This window comes from Calliopsis andreniformis, chromosome 12 (genome assembly GCF_051401765.1).
Source record: "Calliopsis andreniformis isolate RMS-2024a chromosome 12, iyCalAndr_principal, whole genome shotgun sequence".
Lineage (NCBI taxonomy): Eukaryota > Metazoa > Arthropoda > Insecta > Hymenoptera > Andrenidae > Calliopsis > Calliopsis andreniformis.
The window spans coordinates 11,294,745-11,314,951 of NC_135073.1; the positions used below are offsets into that span (position 1 = coordinate 11,294,745).

At 41.7% G+C, this 20,207-nt stretch overlaps 2 protein-coding genes across 2 annotated transcripts in view; one reads left to right on the forward strand and one right to left on the reverse strand.

The window, feature by feature from the left end:
* Window positions 1-209: 209 nt before the first annotated feature.
* LOC143185907 (protein phosphatase 1L) overlaps window positions 210-20,207 on the forward strand; it is a 66,037-nt gene continuing 46,039 nt past the window's right edge. The window contains exons 1-2 of the mRNA XM_076389226.1: window positions 210-329; window positions 429-578. Of these exons, the coding sequence (XP_076245341.1) occupies window positions 543-578 (36 nt within the window). The 5' untranslated portion in view covers window positions 210-329; window positions 429-542. The remainder of the gene's footprint in view (window positions 330-428; window positions 579-20,207) is intronic.
* Gbb (glass bottom boat) overlaps window positions 4,972-20,207 on the reverse strand; it is a 30,985-nt gene continuing 15,749 nt past the window's right edge. The window contains exons 2-6 of the mRNA XM_076389228.1: window positions 19,852-20,038; window positions 14,346-14,500; window positions 6,080-6,268; window positions 5,385-5,461; window positions 4,972-5,274 (exon numbers count right to left, since the gene is read on the reverse strand). Of these exons, the coding sequence (XP_076245343.1) occupies window positions 5,014-5,274; window positions 5,385-5,461; window positions 6,080-6,268; window positions 14,346-14,500; window positions 19,852-20,038 (869 nt within the window). The 3' untranslated portion in view covers window positions 4,972-5,013. The remainder of the gene's footprint in view (window positions 5,275-5,384; window positions 5,462-6,079; window positions 6,269-14,345; window positions 14,501-19,851; window positions 20,039-20,207) is intronic.

Genomic DNA, 20,207 nt, shown 5'->3' on the forward strand with positions numbered 1-20,207 from the left:
ACGGGCCCACGGGGATCGCGGTTCGACGTATCTGTGCGCGTGGATTCTCAGGTGAGGAACATTGTCAGCACGAAAAATCGTCATTTCGCACGAACATCGAGTCCACGGCACGTTCGCCGTCCATCGTGAAAACGATCATCGATTCGAAGCGAGATTATCGTCGCGAGCGATGTATCGAAATGGCGTTCGAGGGCGGCCATCTTTGCCCCCGGGTCGAGTCGATTTGCGAGTAACGGTCGCGGCAGTATTTCAGTTTTCATTGTTGAAGCTCGTTAACTAGGTTTCTGATTCCTGGGAAAGGTCGTTTTTGGAATCTAGTTTGGCGAGAGGTAAGAAGCTTTGATAGCTATGTATTATGTAAAGTAGAATTGAGTTTAAATCGATGGAAGCAAGTGAGGTCGAATCTTATTGGTTGGTTTCTGGTTTAGGGGATCACGTGTGTACTGGGATCGTCGAATGTGAAGCGTTCTATTGGTAAATGGTGTTCGGAAGAGTTTCACGGGATTTCAAAAAGTGAGCAGCTTTGTTTCGTGGATTTTGAAATGCAAGTGGGAAGACGAATCGTTGACGTAATGCAGGTATGATTGCTTGCTTCTATTTATAGAAATTTGCTAGAACCGAGTACGTAAATATAAATGGAATGGAGTGTATGAGGAATGTATCTGCATGCAATATTTAATTCGTATGGCATAGTTTATGTTTTGTATGGAAGGATTCCTGTAATGAATCAATTTTAATGATCTTATTTATTCATCGTGTATATAAATTGCGATTTTACTCTAACAATAAGATTCGCATAGACTTATTCTGTTGCAAACAAGTGGCGCCATCTTTCGGCGACTATTGTAACTATATGCAGAAGGTGTTTGAATTCAAATTCCCGCGCCTATATTTGAATTCAGTATTCAAACCAAATTTTTATTTATTGTAACAATAACGATATTATATTGCATGCATATATTTTAATAATACACTGCACTGTTCCATTCAGTTTTTATTTTTGCAAGTTCAGAAAATACGTATTACATTTTACTTGTTTGCTGATCTTCATTTTTTGAACAGTGAATTTGCTTCTAGAAATTTTTAAAGAAATTGAATTGCACTTTTAATCATTTAATCGCAAATATTTCTATTTTAATTAGTAAATATTTTATGCAATTACCAAAAATTGAGAGTCAATAAAATAGGAAATTTGCATAAGTGAATCCTCACACGTTACAGGTCTATATAGTATGTATTATAGAACGTATTTACAACGATATATTTACATTGTCATTACAAAAGTTGTGTTAATGATACCACAGACATATAATAATCGTCGATTTATTTGACTGCATACAACATTCACGCACCCATCAGCTAAAATAATCTATATGCTCCATTTCCCATTCATACGGTTAACGCTCATTTAAACAACTCGTCTTTGAAAAAAAAAAAAAAAAAAAAAAAAAAAAAAAAAAAAAAAAAAAAAAAAAAAAAAAAAAAAGAAAAACAAACGTCGTCGCGGCCCATCAAGCAGCAACATGCCTGTATCTCGCGTCGAAATAATTTAAAAACTTTTAATCTCACGTGTCGATTAAGTGACTATGATTTCTCGTACTCCCTTGCGACTTCGTAGAAAATATATAAATCTATACAAAAAGACAGACAGATAGAAAGACAGAGAGAGAAATAGACAGTGTGAGAGAGAGAAGAGACAAACAAAGAGAGAGAGAGATAAACTGTACGACTACGTATTAATTAATCAAATATAAGTTCTCGTTTTCTATTGCACGTAAAGTTTGTTAGAAATTTTTTAAGGCACGCACTTCGTTGTGATCCAACGTTATCAACGCTAATTCGACGATCCTATCTCCTTTCATATGGCAATGTCGACGCTGCAAAATTATGCTAACGAACTTTCTACTTTCTACGTACGCATATGTAAACACATTTACACCTCACCACATGTGTACATAGAAAGCAGATTTGCACACGTGTGTGTATGGATAGAATGGTCCAGAACTATCGTCACCTTGATACATCGGAGAAAAAATTTGCTTGATAAATACTTGCGATCAGGATTTCTTTCTCGGTGCATCTGCTTTCGAAATATAAATGTTTGAAGAATTTGAAATTTTTAGAGCAATTGAAACACAATGTTTGAATAGATAAATTGATTTGCACATTCGAGCTGAACTTTATTCGTCTCGTTTCTTTAAATATTTGGAGATATGTAGCACATATCTGTGATATGTAGATTTGGTAACAGGTGTTCTTCAAGATTTCTCCATCTCTGTTTATAATAAGAGATTATGTAAATAATAAGAATTAATGTGTTTAAATATAAACTGTTTTTTATGCAGACATTTTGGAATTTTAAAAAAATAATTTTATATGTATCTCGTAAGTATCTTCAAAAATACTCTACACAAAATTTCAAAAATTTCGTAGTACATGAGATGATTAAGAACCGAGCTCGTTCACTGAATATTGAAGACATGGCAGTGTAATATAACATCTATAAATGTGATACATTGGTAAAAATGGGAACGCTGAAGTATTTTCTAAAAATTCTATAGAGAGATAGTATGAAAGAATTTTATATCTCGAAAGCATCTTCACCTCTCAATTACCTAACAATTTCTTCTGTACCGTGTAACATCCACCTAACAAATTTTTTAGATATCTCTTATCAACGTGGCAACAGTCACTACCCTGTAAAATGTTTCATAAAATAATCAGTTTTCACTAATAAGTTCTAAACGACCATTTAGTCGATTCTCAATACACAGCAATTATTAGTTGGCAATAATCGATCTGTTTGTTTGCTGAACCTTATCTTATGAAACAGCCTGTACACGTACGAATCTGCTACGAGTATTACATACAATGTTCTTATTCACTCAAGGAGACGCACTTTACTTACAAACATAAATAAGACTAATTACAGGGAGATATATTCCTCTTTCTATACCAACTTACATAGATACCTTTGACGAAGGGAAAACACACAGACACGAGTGTTCATCCCGGAATAATAATGAGACGAGAAGGAAGTGAGAAAGAGCTTTTGTCCTTTGCAGGCTATACCATCGGAAATTTAAATTACTGAGATGGTACAACCAGTTGAAAATCTAAAATACTGTTATATAGATACGAATTAGGTATTTGTGAATCACAGAAATATTTTCGTTTTTTTGAAATTGATATTTGAAATATTCTTTTAAATAAATTACTATTTTAGAATATATTGAAATAGGACTTTTTTGAAGTATGAAAAATACCAAAATGTAAACCATTATAGATTTTTCCTATTTTCTTTGTTCTTTTTATCTTCCGTGTATTTTCATATTAAAACCATAAATTTTCGAAGATATATGTAACACGTCTGGAATAAATTTGACGAAAAATCAGTATTACTTAATTAACGTCTCCAACCGGTTGTGACCATTTAAATTAATCTCACTGAATGATATGTATTAATCAACCGAACGTTTAGATGAGATATTCCAATTGATTTAAAAAAAAAGAAACAAAGGAAAGATAGAGAAAGAAGAGAGAAAGAAATGATTACGGAGTATTGATAAATGACTCCGACTGTTACGTATAATATATTACAACGTATCCACTAAAACCGGACAAATCGCGCGTCGATTCGTCGTGATCAAGAAATCCCATTTCACCAGCACGAAATGTATTACGATCGTTAGTACGGAAGCACTTGTTTCGAGAATTACGCTATCTACTAGTCGAAATTTGGCACCAGACGACCGATGTCTCTTTCTGCGTCGCTTATGTTCGCCATCGATCTGCTTCTCGTTTCAACAGAGACATTGGAATTAAGGTAGATTGAATTGAACCGATACGATTCGATTAACGACACTTTGATCGAGAACCGATTGACGTGATACTGACAGTGATACAAATTGGTTGTTATAACTATTACACTGATGAATATCCTAATATTCTTTTATAAAAAATTGCAGGATAATATAAAGTGATTTTAATGTGCACAGAATTCAGTTGCATGTGCACTAGAAAAATCTTTAATTTAGATCTTTTGAAGGATAAAGAAAATAACAGCAGAATAAAGCTTTAAAATAAAAGTCGAACGCTCACGAGATCACCGAGCAAAGTGTCGATGTGACAAGAGAAGGGTTCAAAACGTCCTTCTGCTGCTTTCACTGATTTTTGTAGGATGATAGGATACTGTCATATGTATAATATCAGGAGTAGACATTCAATAATCCTTAAGATATAAATATATACTTAGGGTAACTAGTTATTTACGAATATTAACACATAATACATAATCTAAATTCAGATATAGTCATCGCTATTGGCAGTACAAGAGTAAATTTTATAAACTATATTGAAGTTAAAAAATTGTAGAATCTCAGAATTTTCAAGTAATATCTCACTGTATTACCATACTGTTTCCTTGGAGAACAAGAAGAAATCGATTTATCATCAATTCCTATTCTAAAGAGGACTCTGAAGTGATCAGCACTCGTGAACCACAGTATAGAAACTAATGCTCCACATTGAATATTCCTATTGCTTATATGCAACACTGTATTTACTTATATCTGTAAAATGATCGAATGTCTACATCCCGACACTCTCCGCCACCAATAAAACCTGATACACTATCATCCTCCAAAGCCAAGCGACAAAGACGAAACACTTTGCATCCTTCCCTCGTCAAAAGGTAACCGAGAATCGCTCGAAGGCGCGAATCGACGAGCATCAATAAATAATTCCGTCGTCTAATAATAGACAGGTGGCAGCGACGCACGCGAGTACGAATCTGTGTTCCAGCGATATCGGGTGATAAATATCAAGTAGTTTGAAACGTTAGACAGTAGCCCCGGTCGGTCGTCGTTAAAGGTTACTCGATCCCTCGGCGATCGAATCGATTTCCGAACCGAGGATCATTAGTCGAGCTCGAGTTGAAAATCCAGTGGTACTGGTGCGCCGGTTCGCGTCACGGCGCCGATCTCGGCACGCTCACCGATCCCCCAGGACCGATCAGTGGCAACCGCAGCTCTTGACGACCATGTTTTTGTACTTCTTGAGTATAACGTTGCTCTCGTCGAGGAAATACAGCACGGAGATCGGTGAGAGCTTGGTGGGCGCGCAGCAAGGCTTCGGCACCTTGCCTGGGCTCACCAGGTGCACCAACGTTTGGACGATCGCGTGATTGGTCGCGTTCATGTGAGCGTTCAAAGGGAAATTGCACTCGCCGCTGCAATAATATGCGTCGTAGCCGTCCGGTGCTATGATCCAGTCCTGGAATATGAATATTCAAGCGGTTAGAGGCGTTCATGAAAGTACGGAGGGCCGTGTGAAGCGCGATTGCACGAGGAGCGCACGCTATTGCGCATCTTGTCGCAACTCACCTGCCACTTCAGGTCCCTGAAGCTCACGTACAGCGTTTGGATCTTGCAGGTCCTCGAGTTGTACTGCACGCCGGGATCTGAAAGGAGCGGAGATTTTTCTGTTGCGTTATTGTGAAACTTGACACTCTGTCTTAACCTGCGATGGTTAAGTTAGATGCGTTGGTGCAGCTTCTATTGCATTTACTCTTCTTTTTAGCTTGGTAAAGAGTCTACAGAGATTTTACTCAGTGATCATATATGACGTATAATAAGTATATAAATATTTCATATCCCATGTGCAAAGATATGCAAGTATGTCTATGTCCATAGGATTGAATCGCTGAGTTAAAGAACAGTACAGGTTTAGAATGATCTATTTTCAAATAGTCTCAAATGGAGAGCCAAAATGTATTAAGTCACACAGAAAACACTCTGACTCTGGTGTCCAGATATGTAAGATGTGTATACAGGACTATATATTGGGATCAAGTATCTCAAAATGTGAACTTTGGTGTGTGACTGTTCTTCAACTCACCAATTTGATTATATTTGAATTAGTTTCCCTGTGAAATAAGTCTACGTGTCTCTTTTGAGTCGATACCGATTTCGTACTGACGCTATCTTTAGATGGTTTGTGAAAGGCATTGCAAAGTGTTGAAAATAGTAGGATATAATATTGGTTTAGCGATTCATCGGACGTTACCTTCCGGACTTACCGGTGTACGGATTATTCCGATAATCCAAACTCGAGGACTCGCTCTTTTTTCTTCTCCTGGCATCCCGTTTCTGTCGTACCTTCTTCTCCCTGATGCCGGAGCTCTTGAAGTAGCCCACCAAGAAGGGTTGCTTATCAGGATCACCTCTGAATCCGACGATCCCGATGTCCTCTGGTCTCATCTCGTGCACTGAAAGTAACCGTAATGGGAAACATTAATCACTGTTCCGAGCAGTAGATAAATAGATGACTGTTCGATGAGATTTTAATTAACGCTCTATAATACCATCTACCTTAAGAGTTACATGCTTCTATTCTCTATTTCTCAAGTTTTATTTTACTCATTTATCTAAACTGTTTTTCACGATTGACATCTATTCAATCATTAAAATGCAAAGACAACAGAGAAGGCGGGAGATTTGAAATAATTCGAAGCAACTTGGTATTTTTAAAAATATCTCACCTACATGGGAAGACTAAATTAGAAGTCATAATAAATTCTCTATTTAGAAAATGAGTTCAAAGTCTCAAGAGAATAAAGACTATAGTGAAATACTTAATTCACGACAACTGCAACAATACTGTGTCTTCATTCAGAAAAGTATCATTCGACTCAAGTATCAGCCCGCAGTTACGCTACAAGCCTGGGTCGATCAGAGAGACACGAAGGTACGCGTAAACTAGAAACACTGTCGACATTTTAATCGGCCGCCAGGTAATTACCCATTTGATTCCATAAGCGGAATGCAGGCAGGCGATATCACATTTGTGCGCATGTTGGCTCGATTGGCCTGGCAGGCGGTGAATTGGAATTATTAATAGCCAACCTTCAGGAATATTAACTATTTAAGAATCTCAGCGGCTGTGTCAGCGCCAGGCCGATACGTATCGAGAGCCGTTCACTTCGTCGATATAGGCGACAGTTCATGGTTTCCCAACACATTGGCCCTGCAATTAAGTCACCGCTGTACCGTTGCGCGGTTTAATTAATTGATCCTTCCATCGTTGCGGCATAGCGATCGCCGCCCGATTATTCTTAATTATCTTTACGCGGCGTGCATAGCGAGCGACGGTACAACAGGGACAAAAATTGTCAGCGTTCGGGCTGTTCAAACGCTAAGGCAGATCGGGGATTTCGTAATGTAATCAGAACTTGAAGAAGTTGTGACACTTGTTTATCATAATTGTCGCGACTGCGTTAATATTCATGCGGTAATAATTATATTCCATAACAGTTTATAGGCGCGAACAAAAATAGAGCTGGTTTACATACATTAGCATATTATGTCGCAAGTTGGCTCTCTGCTACTCGGTAATAGTATCGATACTATCGATACTTACGGCGGCGATATTATCCCGATGACTACTGACTTGGGACAGTAGATTTGGAAGAAATAATCGAACACATTCTCCAACTTTCATTGGAGAATTCTTATTAATTCCTCCTCTGAGTGTCTCAAAAGCAGAGACCACAGAAGAAAAGAAATATTTCAAACTGTCATAGAACAAATTCACTCGTCATCTCTCTCGAGAACGTTTTAAAAATCAAGATTGGATTTTTCGAAAGACCTCACGTCATTTTTCCCTCGAATCCCCTTTGAAACAAGAAGGGTGTGAGAAGCACCATCGCGAGGTGCTCGAGCAGCGCACGAGGAGCTATTCCAACAAGAAGGCGGGAAAACCGAGGCGTAGAAGCGAGGCGCGAGGGAAGCAAAGTGGAAAGAAAAAGGAAAATCGACGCGCGACGGAAGAGGATCTTCAACTGATTGTGCGATCGATTCGCATGCAGCGCGCGGTTTTCGCGCAATATCATCGAAATTCGAACGAAAGAGCGCGCGGAGACGTGAGAACAATTCAAACGGTCTGATTGCGCGTAACCCGTGACTGGTCGATCCACGGCCCCGTGGTGCGCGTTGCTGTGTATGCAAACGATCCTTCTTACGATCGGCACGGCCGTGCGCGCCAGTTCGAGAAAGCTAGTAAATTGGCTCGCTGGAATGCGCATTTGCCGTGATTGCAGTGGACACCTGCTGCTGCTGCTGCTGCAGTTCGCGCGCCGTTACGGAATCGACTCGCGACGAGCCTGGTCGACACGTATGTATGCACCTCCCGAGCACGGATTCACGCGACTATTTAATCGCGACTTGTGGTTTCTCCGCGTGGAACTTCTCGTTTTTGGATGGCATTTCTGCCTTTTCCAAGTATTTTTAAACGAACCGCGAAAAATTGTTTTTGAATCGGAGATTTATGCTAGAGAATCATTTGGTATGGATTTAATTACTCCTTGTGCACTGTTTTAGTAATTATTACATACTAGCAAGTATAATCGAATTAATTTCTATCGAGTTTGTTAAGTTTTGAGTTCAATTGCACAAGGGTTGAGCTATTTTCAATTTTTCACTGTGAAGGTACATTGGGATTGGGACTACTTACTGGAGTTTTCTGTATATTCCAAAATTATTTAAGTTAAATGGAGCTTGAAGTTTTCCATTAGCTTGGGTTTTTATGAAAAGAGATTTCTTTCAATGTAAGAACTGTAGAAGTGAAAGTCATTAAAGTGGCGAGTATTCTGAAGAGTGATAAAAATGATATTTTAGCGTACCTATCCCTTTCGTCCCAGAGACTCAAGGATAAAATGATTTCTTACGAAGGGGCAATCATAGATCCATCGCTTTCGCAATAATTCCGACAGTCAAGGACGTGGAACCGGTAACATTGTTCGACCCGCAATTCATTCTGACCGTTAAAAATCGTCAGATTTCAAGGACGATTAACATGCTCCAGAAAGCTTCCTCAATCTGAACACACACTACAATCACCCATAAAAGTCCACATAAACTTCGTTCAACAAAATCCATCCAAGCTTTGATAATTTTTGTTCCACCACAGAAGCACAGTAAACTGCTATACTACTGTACTACCCATCAGAAATCCACAGAACAAGTCTAAGCAAACTCCAGTAGAAACCAGAACTCAAGTGTTCTTGAATCCCTAATATCAATATAAGAACTCGAAAGAAGCTATACCCACGAAGATAAGAAAACTCCCTAAGACTTTCCTCAAACATCAAACACCGAAAGAACCAAACACTGACTTTCACCGCAATCAGACAATATCTAAATGCATATTGCACTATCCCAGTATCAGAGACATTGTAAGAACATACACGTAGAATCAGCATACGTTAGACGTACGTATTCCACGGACAAGTCAAGTACCTTTGTTACTGCCCTATTAGCATCCCGATAGCGACTCCATTACCGCTGAATTAGCATTGCAACAAGTACGACTGAAACACTCGGCATTGCTACTATCCTCGACTTTTCCAGAGGTTCTCGCCCAACCTATCTCCTTCTCTCTCTCTCTCTCTCTCTCTCTCTCTCTCTCTCTCTCTCTCTCTCTCTCTCTCTCGTTCTCCTTCTCTCAATATCTTGATTGTCCAATAAAACGACGATCGTGAACATTTCTCTCAAACGGCGCATAAAGTCTGCTATCTCGACGGGGAGAAAAGATCACCGGAAGAAGAGAGAAACCGAGCACGGATTCTTGAATACCTTCGCCAGACCGCTGCCTCCAGTTACCCGTTCCACAGGGAAACACGGAGATCCTTAAACGCGAAACATTTATTTACTCAGCAACAGCCGATACTCGACCGTGGCAACGAATGCAGCTCCTTAACTGCCGATAAGCGAGCTTTACCGCGAGCAAATATTGTTTTCCATGGGATTTTGCCTGAACGATCGGCGAAGCTCTGGCACAGGCTCGTAAAGATACACTCGAGAACAATTTTATTAGGGCGATTGGATTATGTTGCAACGGTAGAATATATTTCGGCCACTTCTGAATACGGCTTGATCTCCAGGTGCAGCGAGGATTGCGAGGATTAGTGGGATAGATGGGGCTGACTTGGGGTGCTTTAATCAGGTTGCTTCATAAGTCCACGATCTTTTCGAGTACAGTGTTCCTTAGCTATAGTCTCAGGGAGGACCGACAGTGATATTTACAGAAGGGGGATATTTTCGAAAAGCTAACAACGAGGAATATACACAAACATGGGTACTCCGAAAGTAACCAAGCCGATCACTTGGACCAAGGCTAGCCCAAGGCTACCAGAAGTCTAAAATCTCCTATCCCCAGATGCTTGCAATTAGAATCTAGACATAAATAACACTCACTCGTGAGAGTCCATTTAGAGAGACTTTCATTAAAATGAGAGTATCGGTATACCAAGCAAGCTCGAGGCCTGGACACAGCGTAAAGCTTATCCGCCAAGAGCTCAAGTTTGCTTGCTGTACCTATAAACCCAGAAACGTTTGAACTAGATTCCACCAGGGAGCGTCAAAATTCCAAGCACATCTAGACACCAGTGTATCTCATGTCCAAGGAGGAGCACCAGACTCCACGATAAATCCCGAGCCATCTGACAAAGGCTCGTTCTCGTTCGCGGTGATAGCTTTGGTGTCGCAAGCCTCGAGAGCAGGAGAGCCGTGTCAGCGGTAGAGAGCGAGAGAGGGCGAGACCGCGGCCACGCAGTTAGGCGTGCGTGGGCGTATCACGCGGAGGTGTGTAGCCGGTCTTTAGAGGCAGAGAGATAGCCGGCTGGTACTTTCGAAAGCATCTGGTTTTCTGCAACCGGAGGAAACTTCCTCTGGCAAGGGAGGAACGGTGAGGAGGCCGCGACCGCGTGACGGCGAACCAGTGCAAACAAACCGATGGAGGGTTCCTCCTCGTGGCGAAGCTGCGCGGCGAAGCTGCCTGGGGGAGGCGGCGGAGAGGGCAGGGGATAAAAGGATGGCCGAATGTGTGCGTGCGAATGCGTATCGCGAGAGGGAGAGGACTGGATAAGACACAGGACGGGAGAAAGGGAGAGGGATAAAGGGAGGAATTACCGAGGAACGGAATCGTGGCGTTTCGATGTATGCAAGAGGGACACCTGTGTACGTGCACGCGCGCGCTGCGTCGTGTGCGCCTCTGATCTTGTGTTTTATATTGAATGATCAAAGGTAAACCGGTTGTGCTCGCGAAGGAGAGGAGTAGACGCCAGGGAGGCAGCGAGAAAGAGAGAGGGTGAGAGGGTGAGAGGAGGATCGACGGGAGAGAGAAACCGGTGAGAGAGACAAGGAGGTGGCGGAGTACGAGGTGAGAGAGGCAAGCAACAAAATGATCTAGGCGCGGCAAACAACAAACTATACGCACGCACACCGCCAAGCATTTGAAGCTATCGCGTACACAGACTACCAATGACTCTCGTTCTGCCAGCTGAAATGTGTCTTGTTTATCTACGCTCTGTCGTTGTGGTAGCCTCTCGGCTGTTACCGCGCCAGGATACGAGGATTACAAGCTGGACACGCGCCGTTCTTTCATGATCGCGGAGAACCTTGCGGTTGTCACATTCTTCGATCGGATGTTGGATCACTAGACTTTTGTTGATATTCGGTTTATGGTTGTTAGGTTTCCCCTGGATAAGGGTTTTGCAAGAGCTTCGGCCAAAATAACTTAGGCTGTGGCTACAGTGGATGCGTTTTCTGACGAATATGTCTGAATTATTTATTATATGCAAGAAGAAGTATTGATGTATTCGTCAGAACATCAGTTCATCCATAAACGTATGTACTGTAATCTCAGACTTAGGCATCGACAGTAGAATTACTCATCTAGCAAGTCTGAGGAGTCTGGTCATCGTTTCCCAATCAAATAGCTAGTCTATATAAGATTCAATTTAATTTAAAGTTTAATTAATATGCCACTCTCACTGAGTTCTATTCTCTCTTCTCGTAACCCCTTTCAAGAGACAGAATTCAAATGACGAGACAGGATGATTCGTGGTTTACGAGTGCTACTTGAGAAAAGATGTTGACTTAAGATTGAAATATTTGAAACTCGCGCGTTGATTCTCTCACGCGATCGATGCATTCCTAAAGATGGTTTCAAGAGTTCAACTATGAAAAGCGGATTCGAATGTGAAGTTTTTGGTACATGGTCTTTGATCTACCACGAAATCACGACTTTTATTTAACGACAATCTGATATCTTCCCGCAATATAGTGTCAGTAAATTAGTACATTATACTGATTCCGCAAATTACCCAAGATGAATGCAGTCTTCGTTCAGCCGTCAGATTAAATATTAATGATTTCGTTCAACACTCGGAATCATTCAATTATACAGACTCCAAGAACGCTGAACCGGAATTAATGCGATCACTGGAATTGATCGATTGCACTTAGGAACGATAATCTGATTTGACATCGTAATGAATAGTTGACGCGGTTCGAATTTTTCCGTAGAAACCAAACAATTTCCGCTGCAAAGTATTCCACCATTATCCAACTCTTCGACAATCCTACACTAATTACAATAATACACCCAAAAATCTGCCCCTGATCGTCTCCTACTATTCTCTGCCTCATTTGCTCGAAGCTCCAGAGCAGCCAGCAGAAAAGATCATCGATACACCTTGACGCGTTCGTGGCACTTGGCTACAAGCTGAAAACACGTGTTCACCAAGAATATTAATCTCCGATCCTCGGCTGTTTTTCGTACGTTATCCCGATGAGATTTAATCGGCCAAGGCTGCCACGTTCTCAGGCGGGCAGTAAGGGCCCGCTAGGCACGTCCGCAGAAGGAAACGAAAAATCATCAATGATCTAAGGCTCATCGGTCCGGGGCCCCGGTTAAACAGGTGTATCTTATCTGACGGATCGAATCGAGGTAATCTTTACCCGTACGCCTCGCGACGATTCTCATCTGAGATTCGGTGGCAGAATCGGATTCAGGGGCGTCCTTATCTCACCATCTGGGGCCTCCGCTCGTTCATATCTCTCTCTCTCTCTCTCTCTCTCTCTCTTTGCTATCGCTAATCGTGCCGCTGTCTCCCTTCGTCTCTCTCTGTTCGGGCTGAATCCCACGCACGCACATCTCGCCAGTATAGGAAGACAAGACGACGCCACAGCCTGGCCTCTTCGTCGATGATGTATTCGTGCCTGGTAGGAAGAACCTCGAGTGACGCACGAAAACTGCCAGGCACGAGCAAAATCTCTGTCCTCAATTTGTAAACGACCCCCTTCGGTATTTACTGCCTCTCGGGGTCCAGGGCTTCTTCCACTGAACGAATCAATTCAGCCATGGATTCTTCTGGGTTATGGCTCTTGGCTACTTCGCTGAGGGTCGAGGGGATGTGGAGTCTTTTTTTTTTAAAAAGGATGCAAGTAGCCATCGGTGGTGGTAGCTTGAGTCGAAGCTCTCAAGCTTTGATAATTGTAGTGCTGATCGCTTAATTTGGAAACGAATTTGGATACTACGAAGGAATCGGTGAGTTGGGGAACAGTACAAGTCCAAAAACCATATTTAGGGATACTTGGCTTTAATATATAGTTCTCTGCATTTTACATACCTGGACCCCAGAGCATGCATTAAGTCCACTTGCACTCCTATGCCCAGTGTCACTCGACACTAATTTTCTTCATATGTTGAGTCACATTCGACATTTTTAAATCGTCTTAAATAACAGAGAGTTACTAGAAAGAGTTACTAGAAAGTGCAAATGCTTGATACACTTTGGCTCTGAGGGGCAGGTGTAGCTTTGAGATCACTTGGAAATGGCTAATTTTGGACTCGTACAGCTCGTCAACTCGCCGATTGAAATATTGAAACGCAACGCAGTGAGGAGGAAAGGGATCGAGGCCTGATACGGAGCCATCGCTAGCCGATCGGCCGAGGCACGGTACGCGAGCGGGGAACGCTTTTCAGCATGAGAGTAAGAGAGCGTGGAACAGGTGTACGCTCGAGAAAGCATATACCATGCGCCTGCGGAGGCTGACTTCTCTCCGAGCCAGGTGTACAAGAAACGCCCGGAATTCACCGCGTCGAACTTTTGACCCCGAAGCGTTTATTAGCCACGATCTATTGCTCAATACGAACCGCGTGCCCCGTTCACGCAGCTCTAACTAATGCACGTGCGAACCTTTACGGTTGCCTTCCACGGGATCTTTCGAAGCCTGCCAGTCAGGTGGAAAAAAGGTCAGTTGCGTATATCGTTTTGCTCGCGAGAGAAGACTCTTCTTTCAACTTCTCGCGATCGATCGACGAAGAGGTTATTTAAAAATATAATATTTTTACAGAAATCTGAAATTTCATATTTCTGCGTGTTTAGAATTGGCTAAGTCCTTTTCACTGTCTGGACGAAGGTTTTCTTTATGTCAAGTTAATTAGGGTCCACAAGTAAAATAGTAAATTAACAAATTTAGTAGATTTGATTTGTCACTCACCAGAACGATCTGCAGGATGCACTGAAAGGTATAATCCCTTGTTCCCATCAGGGTTGTTCACCCAATGCTCGAGTGCTTCGCTAACATTTAATGTCAGCCAGCCCTCTTTGCCAGTCGTCGTATTGACTGCGTCCACGTACTGCAATTCCCTTGTTCTGCAACATAAAAAATCATCATTTTTTATGATTCCACTCTTACTAAATACTCTATTATATTTCCATTATATTATACGAGAATTCATTTTTTACAAAACTGATTACGAATGACTCACAGTGTCAATTAAACAACTTACACATCCAAGATTGAACTCTTTCAATCTAGCGACTGCTCTAATGCACATATCTATGCAAAAATCAGCTATGTAAATTACAAAAGTAATTAACTGATTGGTTCTAGGTACATGTACATATACAATTCACCACCCTGAACTGATATACTTACTCACTTCTAGGACTTAGTTTTTTAAGCGTATAGGATATACATATTCCTTAGTCCTAAAAGCGTTTTTTACGCTTATGAAATCAATTTTACATGAAGTATATTAACTTTGCGTGAAACTTATCAACTTTGCATATTGACGTTGAATGTTGCTTCAGGCTCATCGTCCGCTTACTGTGAGCAATATGTCAGCAGCATCGCAGCGCATTAGTCGTTAAAAGCTACTTCCAACGGCATGCGCGGTGTCAGTAATGTCTCCGCAATTTTCCTTGCATACATCAAGGAAAAACTCACGTTACTCATTACGTTAACACGCAGTTACGTGGCCAGCGGACAGGAGGCGTGCATTATGTGGAAGTTATTACGCTGATCAAAACAAACACATTCCTCAGTGGCAATCCTACCATGCTGACAAATCCTCAAGACTACAAACATTCTTCTACAATGTGCCAATATCGTGTACTGCAATTAAAGAAACAGTGGACTGCCAAAGAATTCTAGACAAGTTCAGTAGACTCTTATTTTTGATAGATTGATTGTCAAGTGGTTTTAACTACTTCTTGAATTTTTATTACTAATTTAGTTACTGAAAGAAACTTGCCAAAAATAGTCTATTGCAATTTATTAGTCATGAACTTTCTGGAAATATGTTATGTCCTATCTAAGTTTCAAAGGGAAATGGATAAGTTTCATTTCTTTTAAGCTTTGGATTGCATCCCTTATTTCGTCAGGGATTCTTAGATTCATAGACACTTAGATCCACTATTTCTTGATACTTCTTAATATCTTCACAAACCATAATAAATGACCAGTGACTCCCACGACTGTCAACACACTAATTACCATGAAATTCAAAGACAGACGTACTGAGAAGTCAACCTATAGAGAGCGGGAAAAGAAGTCAGAGTTGCGTGAAGGTTTTCTAGCAGAAATCGTTCCACAGTTCGAACCGCGCTACTCATCGATAAAATTGATCGATGGGAAACCACTGAATCTTATGTAACGAAACCAACCGAGATGTACAAAGCAGGAGAACGAGGGAGACAGATAATGCTGGATTGCGACTGTTTGCCGCGATTCCTTAGATCGTAGCATCGTGACTCGACGATTCGTGCGAAATCCGTCAGCACGTGACTGGCATCAATAAGATATCGGTGAAACACACTAATCATTGTTCATTGAGGAGATGTATGATCACCTCTGATCCCAGCGTACGAAGACATCCCGTGAACGACGCATTTATCTTCCTTCCTGGGACTGATTACCGTTCCCGTAAATTGAATAATTGGAAACGTTAAAAATGTAAATAGAAGAGGCGGTTCGACAACATTCTTGAGTGGAAATCGTGCGCACTAGTCGCCAGCGGGCGTATTTTTTCACTTCGAGTTTTTTCTCCCTTTTTTCTTTTCGCTGACGTTCGTTGATCATTGAAGTTGTACAATCTTTCAATATTTGTGCAACAGTCCAAATACACAGTTTCGTAATAACTCAGATTTGCAAATGTTGTTTTTCCAATTTCTTTCAGCGTGAAAATTATGTAGTTTCGATTTCTTGCATGCGAGAGAGGGGGTAGGTTTTTGTTTCATGTGGAATATACAAGTGTGGGAAAATTTTCTAATGAAGTCAATTATGCAGTTTGTTTTGCAAGCTGTTATGAATTGCAAATGATTGATCTTTTTGAGCTTTCAAATAAATTTAAACTAATCGACAGGTACATATTTAGATTTTGTTTCGATGCCTGAAATGGTTTAGTTATTTTACTACTTCAGGTAAAAAGAGACTTATTGTAGATAATTTATTGTTATATATGTATATGCGAAAATGAAGCATATATTGTACAGTGAGCACAACAAATTTACTACCAATAGCATAAATAAATGTATACATATGTAAAATATCTTGTTTAAACTTCAAAATATATTGTAATCGTAAAAGAAGAATATGAAAATGTAAATTATAATCGACATAATTATTGAATACTGTTTTTACGATTAAAGTCGCAACAAGAATTCACAAAGCAATTGAAATCATGGCTGTCAATCAAAATCTATCTTCTATGAAGCATATATTTGAATTTCAAAGCGCAGCTGTTATATCGTAATAAACAGAACATTATTTGCTTCGCAAATTGAATATTATTACCGGGTGATGAATATTGATTCAGCGTTAACAGTTTCTTAAATGGACACCTGTGTTTACCTAACACTTGACGAACAAAAATAAGACTATCTATCGTAACAGACTTCATGTACAAATTGCCAAAAATTGCAACTGAAAAAATTGAAAGAAATATATGTAAACTAAACATTTGAGTATTCAAAACTTTGAAAATTTCAACAGTTGAATATTTGAAATATTGAAAAATTTAAAAACTCGAATACTTAAAAATTTGAATTCGATAGTACGAGGAAAACAGTATCGACACCCTCAAATACCTTCACCATAATATACAAAAATTCGGTGTCAGTAATTAAGGGTTAAAAGCCTATCACACATCGAACGATGAAATCCCCGATAGTCGAAGGAACAAGGATTGCGTGAATGAGCAACCATCCTCCCATGTGGGACACCGTCCTCCTTCGGCGAACAAAGTATCGCTGCGCGCGCGTGAAACGCGCACGCGAGGAACGGCCGCCTAATAAACGCGGACGAGGGGGAAAAATTCATGAATCCCTAATTGGGCCTGAAAGCACGAGGCCCGTGGGCTCGTTACATTAAATGTCACCGTCTGACTTTCGTCGGAGAGAAGAATCTCCTTATCGTGGAACCAAGACAGCTGACGCGCTCGCTGTGCCCCTACCACTTGCTAGAGGGTCGGAGGGATAGAAGAGGGAGGGGGGAGGGAGGACTCTTATGGAAACCTGCGCGCACACGTAAGAAACCAGAGTCGCCAGCTTGTCTCGGCTGGACCAGAGAAGGTGGAGGAGGATAAAGAGGTGGAGGAGGATGCGTCACGCATCAAGTTTGACGGAAGGAGCCGAAGAAGAAAAGGAGAAGAAGGAGGAGGAAAAAGAGGGGGAGGGGAAGGAAGAGGAGGTGGAGTGGCTGCGTGCGTGTAACTGCGTAGGCACACCAAGTAACTCGTGGCTCTTAACTCCTTGCTCGGAGCCCGTCTCCACGGCTAATTTACCTCAATTTACGGAATAGCGTTTCCTGTCGGGGCCTGTATATCGGTCAGGTCGCCAGTACCAAAGTCTACGGAGGTAGCCTCACAGACAGGGATGGCTCTAGACACGGTGTCGCCATCCGCCACACCGTCCTCCTCTGTCGAGGAACGGCCAGACACGTGGACTCGAAACGGCCACCGTGTCTGCCGATCAAACTGCTAGTACACTACAGCTTTGGCTCGTCACCAGCTCATGACCTTTTGAATCTGTTAAAAGCTTGCAGAATGTAAGAAACTTATTCCTGAGGTCAGTTTAAGTAGGCTGGAAATTTCAGTTGATGTCTTCGAGGATGAAGATTAAATAGAGGGAAAGAATAGTTCCATGGAAAATACGAAATTTTCACGATGACTGCTACCTATAGTAGAAGTATTTATAAATAGTAGTTTTTGATAAACATACTTCTCCCAGGGTCTACAGTAAATCAGCTTTCGATTCCAAGAAAATCGAGTAATCCCCAAAGAAAAATGGGTAGAACCACCAGTAAAACAATTAGATACAAAGAATTAGCTAAGATTCTCCTCAGTCATAGAAGCTTCTGGAAGGATATGCTCTCTTTCAATGAAAATTCTTCCTTTTCTGGACTATGACACCTGGAAACGGTCCTCCATTCTAGTAGCGAGGCCTGATGCCAATAACGCGAGCCAGGAATGCGATGCCCACGGATCTGACCAATTTGTATCATATTAACGGCCCGGACGGGGAGATAAAAATCGATCGGAATATGGCGTAACCGTCGGTGCCTCTATGTAGAAAAGGAGTCCGGTCGTTATTCGTGCGCCACTCGACGTCCCTGGACGCATGAATGAGAAAGGCAGAATCGAAGAAGAAATGGTGGCCCGGCCCCCGAAGCTCTCTCACAGGTAGAACAAATACCTGAGATTTTTTCGGCGACTTAAGGACGGCCTAATTAGGGGCACGATGACGATGTCAAAAACCACGGACTCTGCCTGAAGGAACACGAAATTGGTCTAGCCACCCACCCGGGACCAGCCCCTCGAGGAGAACGAGAGAAAGATAGGAGCAGAGGAGTACCGTTTTTCCACCATGTTCTCACCCCCTCCGCCCCCTCGTCACCCCCTCCTCTTTCATCCGTCTCATCCACCGCTGCGCAGCAGCTAAAGGTCACCTCGAAACTATCAGCCACCCTTGCTCCACCCTCGAATAGCGGCTCGGAGCTGGCTGCAGGTAGACCCAATACCTGAAGGACTTTTCCGGGAACCGGGACCTCCTAATTGCCGACACGACAATGACATTAGGCGGAGGGTATCATTGCGAACTTGCTGGGGAGAAAAAATACGTGATTCGCTATGTTTCGATGCGTTTCACCGTCTCAGAGTGAGGAGCTTCAAGGTTATCGGTGTAGAAGAAATCGGTTCTGTTGGGGAGAATTGTCCTTTGGAATGGATTTGGGGGAGACGGGGTAATGGGTAATGGCTGTCGGTGATGAGGCAGTGAATCTTCTTTGTTATAGAGTAAGATAGAAGCTTCAAACGCAAAATAGATTATTGAATAGCACGTATGAAGTTTCATAGGGGAAAATTGGTCAAAATGGGAGACTTCGAACTTGACGACTTGTCCTGTACCAAATACCTATGTATATACATTAATTTAGGTAACGTTTCCAGCTGAACACATAATAACAGATAAACAGTGTAACATAAACCAGTTATCGTATCTTGCAAAACAGTACCTCATTAGACAAAAAAATAAAATCGTCTAGTTAGACGAAATAGTCATCTAAATCAGCCTAACATTATAATCCCCTTTTATCCGATCACCCTATTTTAGCGAACTTTCCCCTATTTAGATACCTCAGAAAACTGCAAAAAGAGTTCACATTCTATGACTTAAGGATTAACCCCGAATTTAGGCAACGAATAAAATCATGCATCAGAACTCACCCATCTTCTGTCCTCAGTACGCGGTACGCCGTGATCATGTACGACCCACGATTTCTTCGATTCTTCACGTCCATGCTGCGATAGAGCCTAAGCTCCGCGCCGATAATGTGTTCCCCAGGTGGTACCTCGGAGACGTCGAACCAGAGCCTCTTACCTCGCTCATGCCTGACTCCGGGAACATGATGATCTGCAGATCGAGAGAAACCGTCTCATTAAGCGGCAAGGGCGAATGGAACGGAACGAAAACGCAATCGTACAGATTTACGAGGGGGATTGTCGAAGGGCAATTAGCCTCCTTGGCCGGAGTAAATCGTTCCTACTCGTTATCGTTGCTCGGCAAGTACAAGGTAGAACTT